Genomic DNA, 14373 nt, shown 5'->3' with positions numbered 1-14373 from the left:
ACCAAGCTTGTTCTGGAATTGGCAAGGGTTGTAGGCTTGTAGCAATCCCGGGTTCTTTACATTCTCATGTTTATTAATCTGACAAACATGGCATTGCCTGACTACTCCTTCCACTTGCTGCTTCAGCTGAGGCCATTTGAAAGTGTTTAGAACCCTTTGATAGGTCCCTTGTATCCCTGAATGCCCACCAAAAGTTGAGTTGTGTATGTAATTGATCACCTTGCCTCTGAAATCAGAGTTACTGCCCACATATACTCTGCCCTTGTATTTCAGAATTCCCTCACAATACTCAAAATAAGAGACATCCATGGGTCTCAAGATGCACTCAGTGATAGCTTCTTGTGCCATCTTGTCCCCTAAATAACTTTCCACCAACTCTTGCATCCGCATTGGTTGCAGAACTGTAATTTGAGCCAACTCCATTGGTTCATCCCTTCTGGATAAGGCATCAGCTGCCTTATTTTCTGCACCCTTTTTGTACTCAATAATGTAATTAAACCCCATTAGTTTTGCTAGGTACTTATGTTGTATGGGAGTGGAAAGTTTCTGCTCCAGAAGGTATTTTAAACTCTTTTGATATGTCCTAATGGTAAAGGTACCACATATCAAATAGGACCTCCACTTCTGTACAGCTAATAGTATTGCCAGAAATTCATTTTCATAGATAGACAACCCCACATTCTTGGACCTTCAGGTTCAGCCATTGTCAAAGTCGTCGCCGTCTGTTATGAATTACTCAGATTAATAGAATAGTGATAGATAAAGGAAATACTCATTCAAAGCTCCAAAAGTGAGAATTAAATCCTTACAAAACGAGTAAATAAAGATATGGAAGATATGCCCAATAACAGTAGGAATTAAATAAGCTAGGGACTCTACCCTAATTCTACCTAGCTACAACTACTAATCCAAACTTCGATATCAAATTCAGCTCATTTCCCCTTTTAAAGCAAGGCCTTCCTCTTCCAGCAAGTTTTCTTGATCACTACTCCAGCAGCCCACGTGCTCCTCACACGTGCTCCGTTTCCCAGCTAAGTTGTGACTAGTAAATGCGAATTTATTAATAAAAAAACCGATTCTCTTGAAACGAGACCGTCCAGCAATTAACCCAAATCCCTAATTCAAACTCTAATCCTTACACCGTCGAGCGAAATTGCTTGGAGATGTTGTAGATAGGCGTTGCTATAATTGGGGTTGGGTTAGCATCGGATTGTGCGGATTCGGGTTTGGTATAGGGAAGAGGCCGGTGGTGGTGCTGAACTTATTGTTTTTTTTTTTGGGTTTGGGGAAGACGATGACCTTTCCTTTATTTTCTTTTGTTTTTTTATTTTCTTTTAAATAATTTATTATATTTTTCACATTATTATTTTGCAATTCTTGAAATTATAATTTGGTCCTAAAAATTTAAGTTGTTCATATTTTAACCAACAAGTTTATCTTTTATTTTATAAAGGGGTATTTATGACATTTCGTCCTAAAAATGCCATAAAAAAGCCCACAACCCGCGAGTGAGTGACACGATTTGCGTTCAGGGGTCTCGATGCGGTGACTTTGTTAACACAAGGGGGTGTTGGTGAGTTTTTGTTTCAAGGGGTATTTGCGAATTAGAGATAACACAGGGATGGTATTTGCAATTAGCTCGTCCATTATACAACTTGTTAATAATCACAATTTGGATTTTGCTCAGTATATGCGGATTAAGGTCTCGATTGACGTTTGTAAGTATTTGAAGAGGGGTGGATTGACTTCATTTACAAAAGAACTCCCAACCACAAGCGCTACAGCTCGAGGTGGAGACATCTTTGCTTTTACTGCTCGACGGCCTATTGAAGGAGAACAACAGTCGATACTTAGTGTGGGGAAAGAAAATGTGGGAGTTAGTGGTTTGGCTGAGGTGGGGATGTACAATAAGAACACATTTTCTAATAAAAATAAAGAACAAATGGGTGGAGAAGGTGACTGATTTGGGCAACACAAGATGAGGTAAGAGACAATTTGATATATTCATTACCAGAACAAGTGGAGAGCAACAGGGATCTACGACTTTCCGGAGAAGCACGGCGGCACCTAACATGGGATCTACTACGCTTATTGTATGGACAACGGGACCTCCCATGGGTGATTGGCGGGGAATTCAATGAAGTTCTCTCGAGACGCTTTGGCTGATTGTTCTTTATTTGACTTCGGCTTTACCGGGATGCCTTTCACATGGTCTAACAAAAGACAAAGCTCATTTACTGTTCGAAGTCGGTTGGACAGGGTATGTGTAAATAACCGATGGCTAGACCTATTTCCACATGCTCAAGTGCAACACCTTGAGTTCGTGGGTTCAGATCACATTCATATTCTCCTCAGCCTCCAAAGAGCAAGGATCGGTAAATGCACCAGAGGGCGTAGAACATTTCGTTTCAAAGCGATGTAGATCCGACGAGATGAGTGCGCAGAGATTGTTCAACAATAATGGACTGCCCACGATGAGGCTGATCCGATGGTGGATATTCTTCAAGAAATATGAGTGTTGCAAGATGGCTCTCATGCATTGGAGCAAAGCAGTGGTTCACCAGCCCAATGCGGGAATACAAAAGCGTCTTCACCAATTGCAGATGGGTGAACAAACTTCGCTATGGGCGGAAGATATTTGGATTTTGAGGAGCGAGCTCGAGCCATTGTATGGTGATCTTGACACCTATTGGCGGCAGAGGAGTAGGGTCCAATGGATCATAAGGGGACACGAACACGAGTTTCTTTCACTTGAAAGCATCTTCACGGAAATGGACTAATTGGGCTCACAACTTAAAGGATCAAACATGTACTTGGAAGGATCGTAAGGAGGATATCAAATATGTCATCACGAATTATTTCTCCCCAATTTTCCATTCATCGTCTACGAAAGAGAGTGTGATTGATAGAGTATTGGAGCACATTGAGCCTCGGACTTCAACTGCAGCCAGTCAGCTACTCTCTCTTCTATTTACAGCGAACAAGGTAACCTGAGCTATCTCTCAAATTTTCCCCACCAAATCTCCCGGTCCTGATAGTTTTCCTGTTTAATTTTAAGCCAAATATCGGAATATTTTAGGTGATAATGTTCTCGAGTGTGTTCTTGATTTTCTTAATAGCTGAAAGCATCCTTGTGAACTCAATTCACCTATATTGTTCTTCTCTCTAAGGTGAAGAACCCATATGTGAAACGTCATATATAAATTTGGCTCTAAGGCCATTGCTAATAGAATCAAGCTTATTCTGAATGATATTATTTTCCCTACCCTATCCGCCTTCGTTCTTACACGTTTGATTACAGATAATGTTCTTGTTGCTGATGAAATTAATCGTTTTATTAAATCTAACTCTAGTAAGCGAACACGTTATATGGCTGCTAAATTGGATATTAGTAAAACGTACGAACAAATCGAGTGGATTTTTCTACGGAAAATTATGTGTCGCCTTGGTTTCCCTGTTGACTTGATAGAATTGAATATGTTGTGTGTTTCTTCGATGTCTTACTCTTTTATTTTCAATGGTTATCAGTTTAGCTGACTATGCCCGTTGCGCGGTCTTCGACAAGGAGATCCCCTTTTGCCTTATATGTTCATTTGTTGCACGGAGGCTCTTCTGGCATTGATTCATAACGCCAAGGAGAGGGGTGCGATTTAGGGAATTAAAATTGCTCGTGCAGCACCGACAATCTCATTTCTTCGTTTCGTGGTCGGCACTTTGCTATTTTGCTGGGCAACGGAGTCGAACGCGCTCTCTTTTAGCCAAATCCTCAATGATTATGCGAACGCCTCAGGACAGGTTATTAACATTGACAAATCCACTATGTATTTTTGCCCAAGCAGTTCGACGAACATTAGAGCTGTTATTCAATCGATTTTGGGATTTCAGATTGTTGAACGTCACGATAAATATCTAGGGATGCCGGCGGCTATAGGGATGTATCGTAAGGAAATCTTTAGGGACAGGTTGTGGTCTCGTATTGAGGGTTGGGGTGAGAAGCAACTCTCCAAAGCTGGTAAAGAGGTTTTATTAAAGCTGTACTTCAGGCTATTCCATCGTATATTATGATCTGCTTCAGTTTACCGCTCGGTTTAATTCGGGAAATGGAATCAGCCATCCAAAAAAATTGGTGGGAAAATGGCAAATCGAGACCAATGGCGTGTACATCGTGGGATAATCTTTGTAAATCCATGGAATACAAGGATAGTTTTGTAAAATGAACACACAAGACACTTTTACTAGAATGATAAATAAATATCTTTTTTGCTACAAATAAATTATATTTGATGGACTTTTATAAAAATCTAACTTTTTTTTAGTAAATACTTAGAGCCTAAAGGTGGAAATCGCAATCGGAATTAGTATTTTCGAAATAAATCTTTTTTTTTTAAAGTGAAAATTAATTCCATTTAAATTATTATTCGGTCCATATGAAATAGCCCAAGCTCAAACCCAATAACAATCCACTATTCCTTTTCTCCCAAGCCATACCAGTCTAAATAAAATAAATAATAATTTATAAAAAAAAATAACTAATTACTAGCAGTAATTATAAATAAGTAAAAACAATTAGGAACCATTTTATTTCATTTTTCTCACCTCAGCACGAGAAAACGCCTCTTCTCTCCCTCAAGCAAAGAGCTTAGCGGCGTGAAAGCGGAAAAACCTCAGCTCTATTCACCAAAGGTAAACCGATGACTCTCTCTCTCTCTCTCTCTCTCTCTCTCTCTCTCTCTCTCTCTCTCTCTCTCTCTCTCTCTCTTGATTATGGAATTGGCTGATGAACCGATTTTTCAATCGTGGGGTTTTGGGCGTGTATTTTGTCAGATCTGTTATCTGATTGGTTGTTTCTAGGGTTTGACTCGTTTTCGGATGATGAATTATCGATACTCAGTTATGATCTATGAACTCTGTGGTAACTGATTTTGTATAATTCTTTTGTTGAGAGGAGATAATGTGAAATGTATGTGTAGGAGAAAATTAAATTATTTGTTTTACCATTAATCTGCTGAATCGACAGAGCGAGAGAGAAAATTGTTGAGCTGAATTCACTTAGGCACATTTGATTTGGCTTAATACGAGTGGTTCTATTTTTATTTTTTTGTTAATTTGAATTAGCGTTTTTCGTATTAGCAATTTAGCATACATCTCCGTAATCGGAAGGTGTACTGAAATCATTGGATTCACCGAGTAGTCCTTTTCAACGTTAATGGATAAGTTTTCACAACATTTGGGTTATATGTTTTCTTTTTCAAGATTCTTTTTGTTTTTCGTACTGGTACTTGTAAACGAAGCCGAGCTAATCTATTAAGCTACGGAGTTAATTGTTAGGCTATTGCGATAGAATGGCATCTCTATAGATCCGATAGTGAATGTTCAGTTGTGGTATGTTCGGGTTTCTTTTTGGTTGTGTTGGTTTTCGCCTAAAGGTTAATTAGAAACAATTCGACTCTGGATTGTTTTTTATTGGATCTGAAAATATTGGATGGAAACTACAGATACTGCATAGCAGAGAGAAAAAGAAAATGAGTGTACTTCCATGGTTTAGGTAATCTAATAACAGATACTTCCAATCCTTACACGCTGCTAAATAGTATCAACCTCGACGTATTCATCAGTTTGTTGGTTTTTCTGGTGCTCTTTTAGAACTATGTTGAAGTAATTGTAAAATTTTACAACTGTTAACCGCCTTAAATGCTACTTAGTTGGTTTTGAAATTGAATATGAAACTCATCGTTTCGTATAAATATTAGAATAGTTGATTGCCTTAAAGCGATGAAAAGAGAGAGAGAGAGAGAGAGAGGGGGGGGCTATTGATGAGTGCTGAATTTCCTTTTCGTTTTTCATTTTGGTGATTGTTGTATCTATGTTTAATGTGTAGACTTCAATTTAGGATTCAATGGCATCGAAGTTAGTGCAATTGCAGTCCAAGGCCTGCCAGGCGACACAGTATGTGTCCAAGCATGGAACGACCTACTACAAGCAGTTGTTGGAGCAAAATAAGCAGTACGTGAAAGAGCCACCAACTGTGGAGACGTGTAACGAATTAGCCAAGCAACTGTTTTACACTCGCCTTGCCAGGTTACTTTTTGACTACCTTACTGTATAACGCTGCTCTTTTCCGTATTTATTTTAAAGAAAAAATCGGGTGGAAGGGTGACCAAGTTCATTTGTGTTCATTTTTCTCCCTGTATGATCTCAATTGTTAATTTTGTTGGATTTTAACTTAGTTAATAAATTATGAATTCCTTCCTCTTTTGAACGATGACCACAAATCATTAAGCGAGTAATTGCTATGCATGTCTTGAATTCAATACATATGAACTCGTTGTGAAGTGTTACTGGTAAACATTTGCATGATGGGAAAAAGGAACTCGACATTCTTAACGGTTACGCATTTTAAACATTTCAATTTGAAGAGTTTGTGAAAGCGTATAAGAATATAGGATTTATGGGGCTGTAAAATATTGAATTGGTTAAGTTTCTATTGCCATCCATCATTGCACGAGTCCTAACGGACATGCTTTGACTAATTCGGATGAAAGTTACGTAATTGTAAGGCCAAAAATAATATTTGTTCACGTAATATAAGTTGAATCTTCTAATGTATCTGGATATCACGGCAAATATATGCCTGCTTTCTTTTGCACTTTCATGATTATTGTTGTTTGTTTGATATAGTCAATGAGTTTCTCCTGACCCGTAGATTACGAGGTTTACAAACACAAAGATGGATCTTTTTTTTTTTGCACTCGGGTTCTTTCTTTATTAATTAGTTGTGTTACATTTACTGCAGCATTCCAGGTCGTACGGAGCAGTTCTGGAAGGAACTCGATTACGTGAAGAATATGTGGAAGCACAGACAGGAGCTTAAGGTTGAAGATGCTGGCATTGCTGCTCTGTTTGGTATCGAATGCTTTGCTTGGTTTTGTGCCGGTGAGATTATTGGCAGGGGATTTACCTTTACTGGTTACTACCCCTGAAATCCAAACCGAGTGTAATCCAATTGTTGTGGGCAAATTTGGTTCGTTCTCATCATCAGCATTCTACGAGCAAGATTTTTGTTTTTTCTGCAAAACCTGAGAAACGAGTTTTAGATTTAACATCTCAATAATTAGAGTATGTTTCAATGTTTCGAATTCCCTTTTGTTCGTGGAGTGCTCTTGAATTTCAAAGCATTTAAATGTTTTTTTTTATCTGAAGATAATACTGCTACTGCGATTAAGTGTAGCTCGAAGAAATGTTTGAATGGTGACTTCTTGATTTACCCATGAGATCTCTCTTTCCCTAATAATGTTTTCCACCGAGCTTTGTGCAGTTAATGTGGATGATATTAATATAAGCCTAAATGGCTTTGATTTTCTTTATTTTTTTTTAATTGTGATGATTATCTGTCACTCTTTAATAGTAGCATTCTCCGATAGTAGCATTCTTGAATTTGTGACTTTCTATCTTGAATTAAAATTCATGACATGTGCAATTCACCACTGTCTATATTATGGATGGAAGTTTGAATGCGTATGCTCTCATATTTAGCTCTATTTGATTGAAGAACCTGATCCAATGAGTTTACTTTCAACTGTTTTGAAAATCATTACAATGGATTCCCAATTTATTATATTCAATTACGGCTCTTTTGCTTTCAATGAAAAGCCAAGATCGACTAATTAATCCCGTCGAAACTGAGGTCAATTACACCGGCCCGAGACTGATTAGTGGCCCGCAATTTAATCTTGCCTTCTCCTGGAATTCCAAGATTGTGTAATCACATTCCCTATTGTTGGATACAGTCAAAAATTCACTTCCCAAATTGTCCTCTTCAACATGTTCGAATTGCAAATTAGTGTTTGTATGATAAAGTTGTAGAACTTTTCATAGGCTTTTTTTACATCTTGAACTAGTGCAATCAGTGTTTGTATGATAAAGTTAGGATCAAAGTTATTCAAATAGTAAGATCACATATTTTTGTTGTCCAATTGATCTGACTATCTTAGACACTAAAATTAAGACCAAAGTTCGTGTGATTTTGTTATCTAAGAGCATCTCTAGTCATAATCCTCAAACCAATTTTCCCATTAAATACCTAGAATTTAGGGAAAAATAATGCTCTAGTGGGATGACATTGAACCCCTATAATTTCTCTTAAATATTCGGATACCCTATCACACACCCAATAGGGAGTTCTTTAGGAGAGAGGAAATGATGACTATGAGTGAGAAAGAGGGTAGAGTTTTATAAATGGTAATTAATTGTTAATATTAATTATTTATGGTTTTATAAATTATACTTAAATAGAAATGTACATTTTCTGATTTGTGTAATATTAATTATTTCTTTAAAATTTTTTTAAATGGTAATTAATTGTAATAAATATCAGAAAATTATAAATACATTAATCATGATTTTTGTCATTCAAATATTCTTTGAATGAACATTAATGTATAATTCTTTTATTTTAATTTGTAAATTATTGAAAATATTTAATCTAAAAAAATGTGCTTGATTTTTTTAGTTTGTCTCATTAATTTATTTTAAATTAAAATCAATTATTTGATACCTTAAATATATTATATGTATGTTATATCCATTTTTTAATTAATTAATGCAAATACTAAATAGATGTTTTAATAAATTTAAATTGATAAAGTATCTTGTAAAAATATTGTAATTAAGTATAAAAAAAGTATTAAAACTATTATATTTAATTAATGAATATTATATTATAATTTTAATATATGAGGATAATTTTTAGGGAATATTAATATGCACCACTAGATGACTTTATTTTAGAGAAGATAAAAGTAAATTGTTTTTTTGAGGATTTGGTAAATTGATGATGTATCATATGGTCCCACTATTTAGGGGTGATTTTGGGTAAAATAATAGAGATGCTCTAACGGATAACATATATTCATATTACTAATTTGGGGACTTTACAAATAAGCCTATCAATGGGTACTTATTTATAAAGAGATCAAGACAAAAAACTCTTTTACCAATAAGTCCACACATGGTCCAGATTTTTGTAAAGGACTAAAATAACTCCTCATACTTTAATACGCTCCAATTTCATCCGTAACTTAATTTAACTTCATTTTGACTCCAAATTTCACAAATTATTCAATTTTGACCCAAAACTTTTATTTTTCAATTTTTTTTTTAAAAACTTTTTGTTTTCCGCCGGATTCCGGCGTTGACTTTTTCAATTTTTTTTTACTTTCTTTCTTCCGGATTTTTTTGCCGGATTCCGGTGTTGACCGGCGGTCAACGCCGGTCTCCGGCGTTGACTTTTTTTTTTTTTTCTGTAACTTTTTTTTTTCCGTTTAAACAGCAATATTGTTGTGATTGACAGTAAGATTAACTATCTTACTGTTAAACACAGTAAAATTAACTAAACTATAGTTTAACACAGTAATATTACTATATTAATCTGTAGCACATTAATATTAACACAATAAAACTCATTATTATTGTGTAATAAAGTAATATTACTATGTTGACCGTTCAACAAATGTAAACATAATAAAAAAAAAAACAAAAAAAATTAATATTACTGTGAGTGACAGTAATATTACTATAGCAACAGTAATATTACCGTCAACCACAGTAATATTACAATAATAGACAGTAATATTATTACGTTACTCCGTGAATAACTCAAACAAACAAAAAATCCATACAAAATAATAATATTGATGTGGTTGACACCAATATTACTATAACAACAGTAATATTACAGTCAACCACAGTAATATTATTGTGTTTACAGTAATATTACAATAATAGACAGTAATATTATTACGTTACTCCGTGAATAACTCAAACAAAACAAAAACCCCAAAAAAATAATAATATTGATGTTGTTGACAGTAATATTATTGTGTTTACAGTTATTTTACTGTCAACGACAGAAATATAATTACGTTGACTTGTCAACAAATCAAACAAAATAAAAAAAAAAAAACAATAAAAAATAAAAAATAATAATATTACATTAATTTACTGTCAACGACAACACAATTACATAAATGTAATGTCAACGGCAGTACAATTACGTCAATTAACTTTCATTGACAATATAATTACGTTAATTTACTGTCAGTGACAGCACAATTACGGTCAACGTTTAGCGGCGGACGTGGAAAAACAAAACAAACCAAACAAAAAAAAAAACTTAAAAAAACACATAAAAAAGTCACCGCCGGAAACCGGCGAAAAAATCTGGAAGAAAAGAAAAGAAAAAGAAAAAAGCAAAAAAAAAAGCAAAAAAAAAAGAAAAAAAAAAGTCAACGCCGGAAACCGGCGAAAAAATCCGGAAGAAAAAAAAAAAGTCAACGCCGGAATCCGGCGGCCAAATTTTTTTTTTTGAAAAAAAAATGTTTGTGAAAAAAAAAAGTTTTGGGTCAAAATTGAATAATTTGTGAAATTTGGGGTCAAATTGAGATTAAATTAAGTTAAATGATGAAATTGGAGCATATTAAAATATGCTCCAAAAAAAGTCAAAATTGAATTTTTGTGGTCAAAATCTGATTTTTGTGGACAAAAATTGATTAAATTGAGGTTATAATTAAGAATTGGGTATAAATGTTTGAGGGTAATATTGGGATATACATGAGTGTTTCCTTTATTTATAACAAATATTTAAGTGATGGACTTATTGGTAAAAAATATATGTCCCCTAAATCTAGAATAATAAACATGCTTGGTTGGGGACTTTATCACAAAAAAACCCCTACTAATTGTTGTTAGATAGACTCTACAATGAAATTCAAATACCAACCAACAAACAAATAAATCAAAATAATAAGTTTTAATGGGAAGTTGCAATATTAAATCACAAAACGAATTTAAAAAATGAATTTAAAGTTTTAAAATACTAAAATATGTAACAGAATGTGTAAGTTTCCCATTTTGTCCTATCTAGCAGTCAAGTGATTGTTCGCAAAATAGCTAGCCAACCAATGAGATAGCAAAGGCCACGTTGTATTCCAAATCTTCAGGAGGGCTATTTTCGTCATTCCATTAAGCTACATGAAAACCAGAAGAAGCTAATATAAATATAATTAAAAACCAAGAGACATTTTTTACATTAGAGAGAGAGAATTAGAGAGAGAGAGAGGCGTATAGGAGATCATCTCAGAGAGAGAATGCTGCCGCGAGCCGCCGTGGTTTACCGGACAGGCGCCGCCGCCGCCGCCGCATTCTTATTCTTCTTCATCGTGATTGCTGAATCCGCAACGAATTCACAGGCAATTCTTCATTGTAAAATTCTCATCCTTTTTATTCATCGAAATTCAGTTTATTTATTTATGTAAATTGGCTGTGGTTCAAAGGTCGAATGCAGCAGAACCTGTGCGGCGGTGAACTGTAATTGTGAGTATTTTTCCAATAATTAATTTATTTTTTTTGGTATATGCGTTTTAATTGGGGGGTCTGAAAATCTGTGTGGTTTAGCAATTGGGATTAGGTATGGGAAGTACTGCGGAGTGGGGTGGACCGGATGTGCGGGGGAGAAACCTTGTGATGATCTCGATGCTTGTTGCAAGATCCACGACGACTGTGTCGAAAAAAACGGTATTTTCTTTTTCTTTTTATACCTCTAATCTTTGCTTCATTGGGTATTCGTTGTGTAATTGAAACCTAAAATGTAGGATATATAAATTGTCTTATGATGAACAATCTGAGATATGAATTGCTTTTTGTATTATAGTGTTGCATCTTGAATTAATTTGGTCAGATTACGGTAGAATCTCGATAAATTAATAGCCTCGCTTAAATAGTAATTTCTTCTGGTTCCGGCTCGGTAAACACGTACTATATTATTTGTTAGATAATTTAATATTTCGCTAAATTAATAGAATTTTGCTAGTTCTGATTGTACTAATTTATAGAGGTTTAATTGTGTATAGAATATCGGCGCTCTAAAAAGTAACAATGATTTGCGACACGGCATTTCAATCAGTAGCAAAAATTGTGTTTTAATTCCATTGAAGGGGATTGGTGTTAAGATTGTATTGTTTTCAATTGTCAGTAATAACAAGAAGAATGTGAAAACATGTTTTTGTTGTTTTCGGCATTGTTCCATTTTGTCCCATTTTTTAAGCATAACCATTATTGTTGGCAGTCATAAATGCCTCATGATTTTGATATTTATCACTTAATCGATTTTATTATTCTAAAGAAAACTTATCTTTATTTATCTCGTGATTTCGATATTTATCACCAATCCCATTATAGTTACAACTGTACTAGATACCTCATTTCTTATTCATGATGTTTCATGCCTTCTCAGTCTCAAAAGTTTCACCCATAATCTTTCTTTTATTGTTGTATTTTTTTCAATTGTTGGCTTATTTTTTATATGTATTTTTTATTTAATGAAAGTTCTTACTATCACGCTCATCCGATGCATTTGCCTTCTAAATGTATTTTATATTGCTAAAAGTACTAAATATCGCATTTTATTACCATACTACACCTAACCGATATACCATGGCCTAAGACATGTGAAATACCTCATTCGATTCCTTTGCCTTTTAAAGCACTGATAAGTGATAAGACACTCTAGGTCAACGTAGAAACTTCGTTTTCTTTTCAGTCGGAAAAGAAAATATTAGGGCGCTCTCCTTGCTAGTGGGTAAGAATCTACTGTTTCTAAAACCATGTCCTGAATTGGTACCACATTTTGGTGATTGTTTAAGATGTTGGCCTAAAGTGTCAAGTGAATTGAAAAGTTTCAATCAATTTGGGTAAGGATAGACTTCTTGGGCCTTGTTTGGCTGTGGACATTAGCCATGATTAACTAAATAATTCGACTTTTGTTTGATGTTTGGTACCCAATAACTTCCGAGTCGACCCGGAAATATTATGTTATCATTCCTTTTAGGGAGCTTTTCTGTTGGACCTTGTTGGATCTAATAAAACAATTGAGTTCAATCCTAGCTTGGCTAATCCTCCTATCTTGGCAACCAAACGAGGCATCATTCTGGTGGAACTTATTCCAATTTCACAATGCCTTGTGTTCTTTCAACCTGTCGTGTCTTTCCTATAATCTTGAATTAGCCCAAGAAAATAAACCTAGAGAATCATGATTGTAGACTATGGTTCTCGTTGATGTTTCCTTGCCATGCCCATTTTGTACAATTTACTCTTTCATTTTTCTCGACTGTAAGTCAAAATCGTGTAGCAACAGCATCGGAACACGACCATCAGATGAAATAGCTCACTAGTAATTGAATGTAATAGAGCCCATGCATTTAGGCAGACATTCTTATGACAAAAGCTTATAAATTAAGTTCATTACAAATTTATGAATGACTGAGAGAATTAGAAGCTTGCAATATATGTGAAATGTTTTTTCATTCTCTTAATAAAGTAACCTTACCCTGTCGGAATCAGTTATCCCGGGGATGGGGTGAATAGTGACGGATAAAAATGTGTGATTAGAAGAAAGATAATAATTATCTTAACCAACAAGATCATGTTTACTTCGATGGATGGTTCACCTTATCTATTTATACATATATACATATATGGTTAAATGTTGGACTGAGTTGAGAGAATATTTTCAGGAATGACAAACATTAAATGCCATGAGAAGTTCAAAAGATGCATAAAGAAGGTACACAAATCGGGGAAGAAGGGTTTTTCTGAAAGCTGTCCGTATGATACAGCTGTGCCGACAATGGTACAGGGAATGGATATGGCTATTTTGTTTAGTCAGTTTGGCGGCATCAAGGATGAATTTTAATACCTCTTAACACACACACACACACACACACATTGGTTCCAACGTTTGTGCATTCTTTATGGGTAACTACCATTCTTGAGTGTTGGAGAAGATCAATTTTGCTCCAATCTCTTATTCTTGGCCTCCTTATTTAGTGCGAGGCTTCAAACTTTATATCATTATAGACACGTTTTCGTCTGAGAAGAGACGATTTTTTTTTTTTGTTTTTTTTTGAAGTCCTAGTAACAGACACTTTGCTAACTGACATTTTTTTTTTTCGTCTCAATTTTATATAGTTGCCGCAAACACTAGTGTTTTATTTAATTTGAAATGTCATTTTGAAATGTTTACGATGATCCGTAAATCCGAATAAAAAAAATTGTTTTGGTGATGGATCTCAAACTTTTTCTACAAAGGAAATGTGTTTTTGTTTTTTTAGTAGTAGAATCCCCATTTAATTTAAGTCCACGCGGTGCGAAGTAAATAATAGAGTGAAGATTGGTTAGAATTGAAACGACCAATTCCTGGAAATTCTTGTTTTATTATGATATATACCGAGTCAAAATTATGTTGCAACTGGCACGTTATGTCATATGTGTGTTGTGTGGTCAATCTTGAGGTCAACGACCTCCCTCCCTTAACACGGT

General features: G+C 34.8%; 2 protein-coding genes and 1 long non-coding RNA gene across 4 annotated transcripts; all 3 read left to right on the top strand.

Annotated features, from left to right (window-relative positions):
• Positions 1-1681: 1681 nt before the first annotated feature.
• Positions 1682-4274, top strand: LOC148767271 (uncharacterized). Its single transcript, XR_016034088.1, has 2 exons — positions 1682-2985; positions 3529-4274. It is a non-coding gene; the product is annotated as an uncharacterized LOC148767271 (long non-coding RNA).
• Positions 4275-4541: 267 nt separating this feature from the next.
• Positions 4542-7271, top strand: LOC105952864 (uncharacterized). Of its 2 annotated transcripts, none has more exons than XM_012976446.2 (3): positions 4542-4683; positions 5879-6078; positions 6794-7271. In XM_012976446.2, exons 2-3 carry the CDS (start codon positions 5897-5899, stop codon positions 6978-6980), a joined length of 369 nt encoding a protein of 122 aa, XP_012831900.1. In that variant the 5' UTR covers positions 4542-4683; positions 5879-5896; the 3' UTR covers positions 6981-7271. The 2 variants fall into 2 exon arrangements, with proteins under 2 accessions (XP_012831900.1, XP_012831901.1); XM_012976447.2 differs by having other exon boundaries at positions 4548-4683; positions 5891-6078.
• Positions 7272-11069: 3798 nt separating this feature from the next.
• On the top strand, positions 11070-14032 carry LOC105952773 (putative phospholipase A2 homolog 1). Its single transcript, XM_012976352.2, has 4 exons — positions 11070-11246; positions 11331-11370; positions 11452-11571; positions 13569-14032. Exons 1-4 carry the CDS (start codon positions 11145-11147, stop codon positions 13745-13747), a joined length of 441 nt encoding a protein of 146 aa, XP_012831806.1. The 5' UTR covers positions 11070-11144; the 3' UTR covers positions 13748-14032.
• Positions 14033-14373: the final 341 nt, after the last annotated feature.

Source organism: Erythranthe guttata, chromosome 10, assembly GCF_056151865.1.
Source record: "Erythranthe guttata isolate IM_541 chromosome 10, IM_541, whole genome shotgun sequence".
NCBI lineage: Eukaryota > Viridiplantae > Streptophyta > Magnoliopsida > Lamiales > Phrymaceae > Erythranthe > Erythranthe guttata.
Note: the sequence above shows the minus strand (reverse complement) of the source record. Positions and strands in the feature narration are given on the sequence as shown.

Excerpts from the sequence above, each read along its gene's own strand:
- LOC105952864 (XM_012976446.2), top strand. The coding sequence starts at position 5,897 with ATGGCATCGAAGTTAGTGCAATTGCAGTCCAAGGCCTGCCAGGCGACA. Across the intron at positions 6,079-6,793 it reads TTTTACACTCGCCTTGCCAG|CATTCCAGGTCGTACGGAGC; the intron begins GTTACTTTTTGA and ends CATTTACTGCAG.
- LOC105952773 (XM_012976352.2), top strand. The coding sequence starts at position 11,145 with ATGCTGCCGCGAGCCGCCGTGGTTTACCGGACAGGCGCCGCCGCCGCC. Across the intron at positions 11,247-11,330 it reads AATCCGCAACGAATTCACAG|GTCGAATGCAGCAGAACCTG; the intron begins GCAATTCTTCAT and ends TGTGGTTCAAAG. Across the intron at positions 11,371-11,451 it reads TGCGGCGGTGAACTGTAATT|CAATTGGGATTAGGTATGGG; the intron begins GTGAGTATTTTT and ends TGTGTGGTTTAG.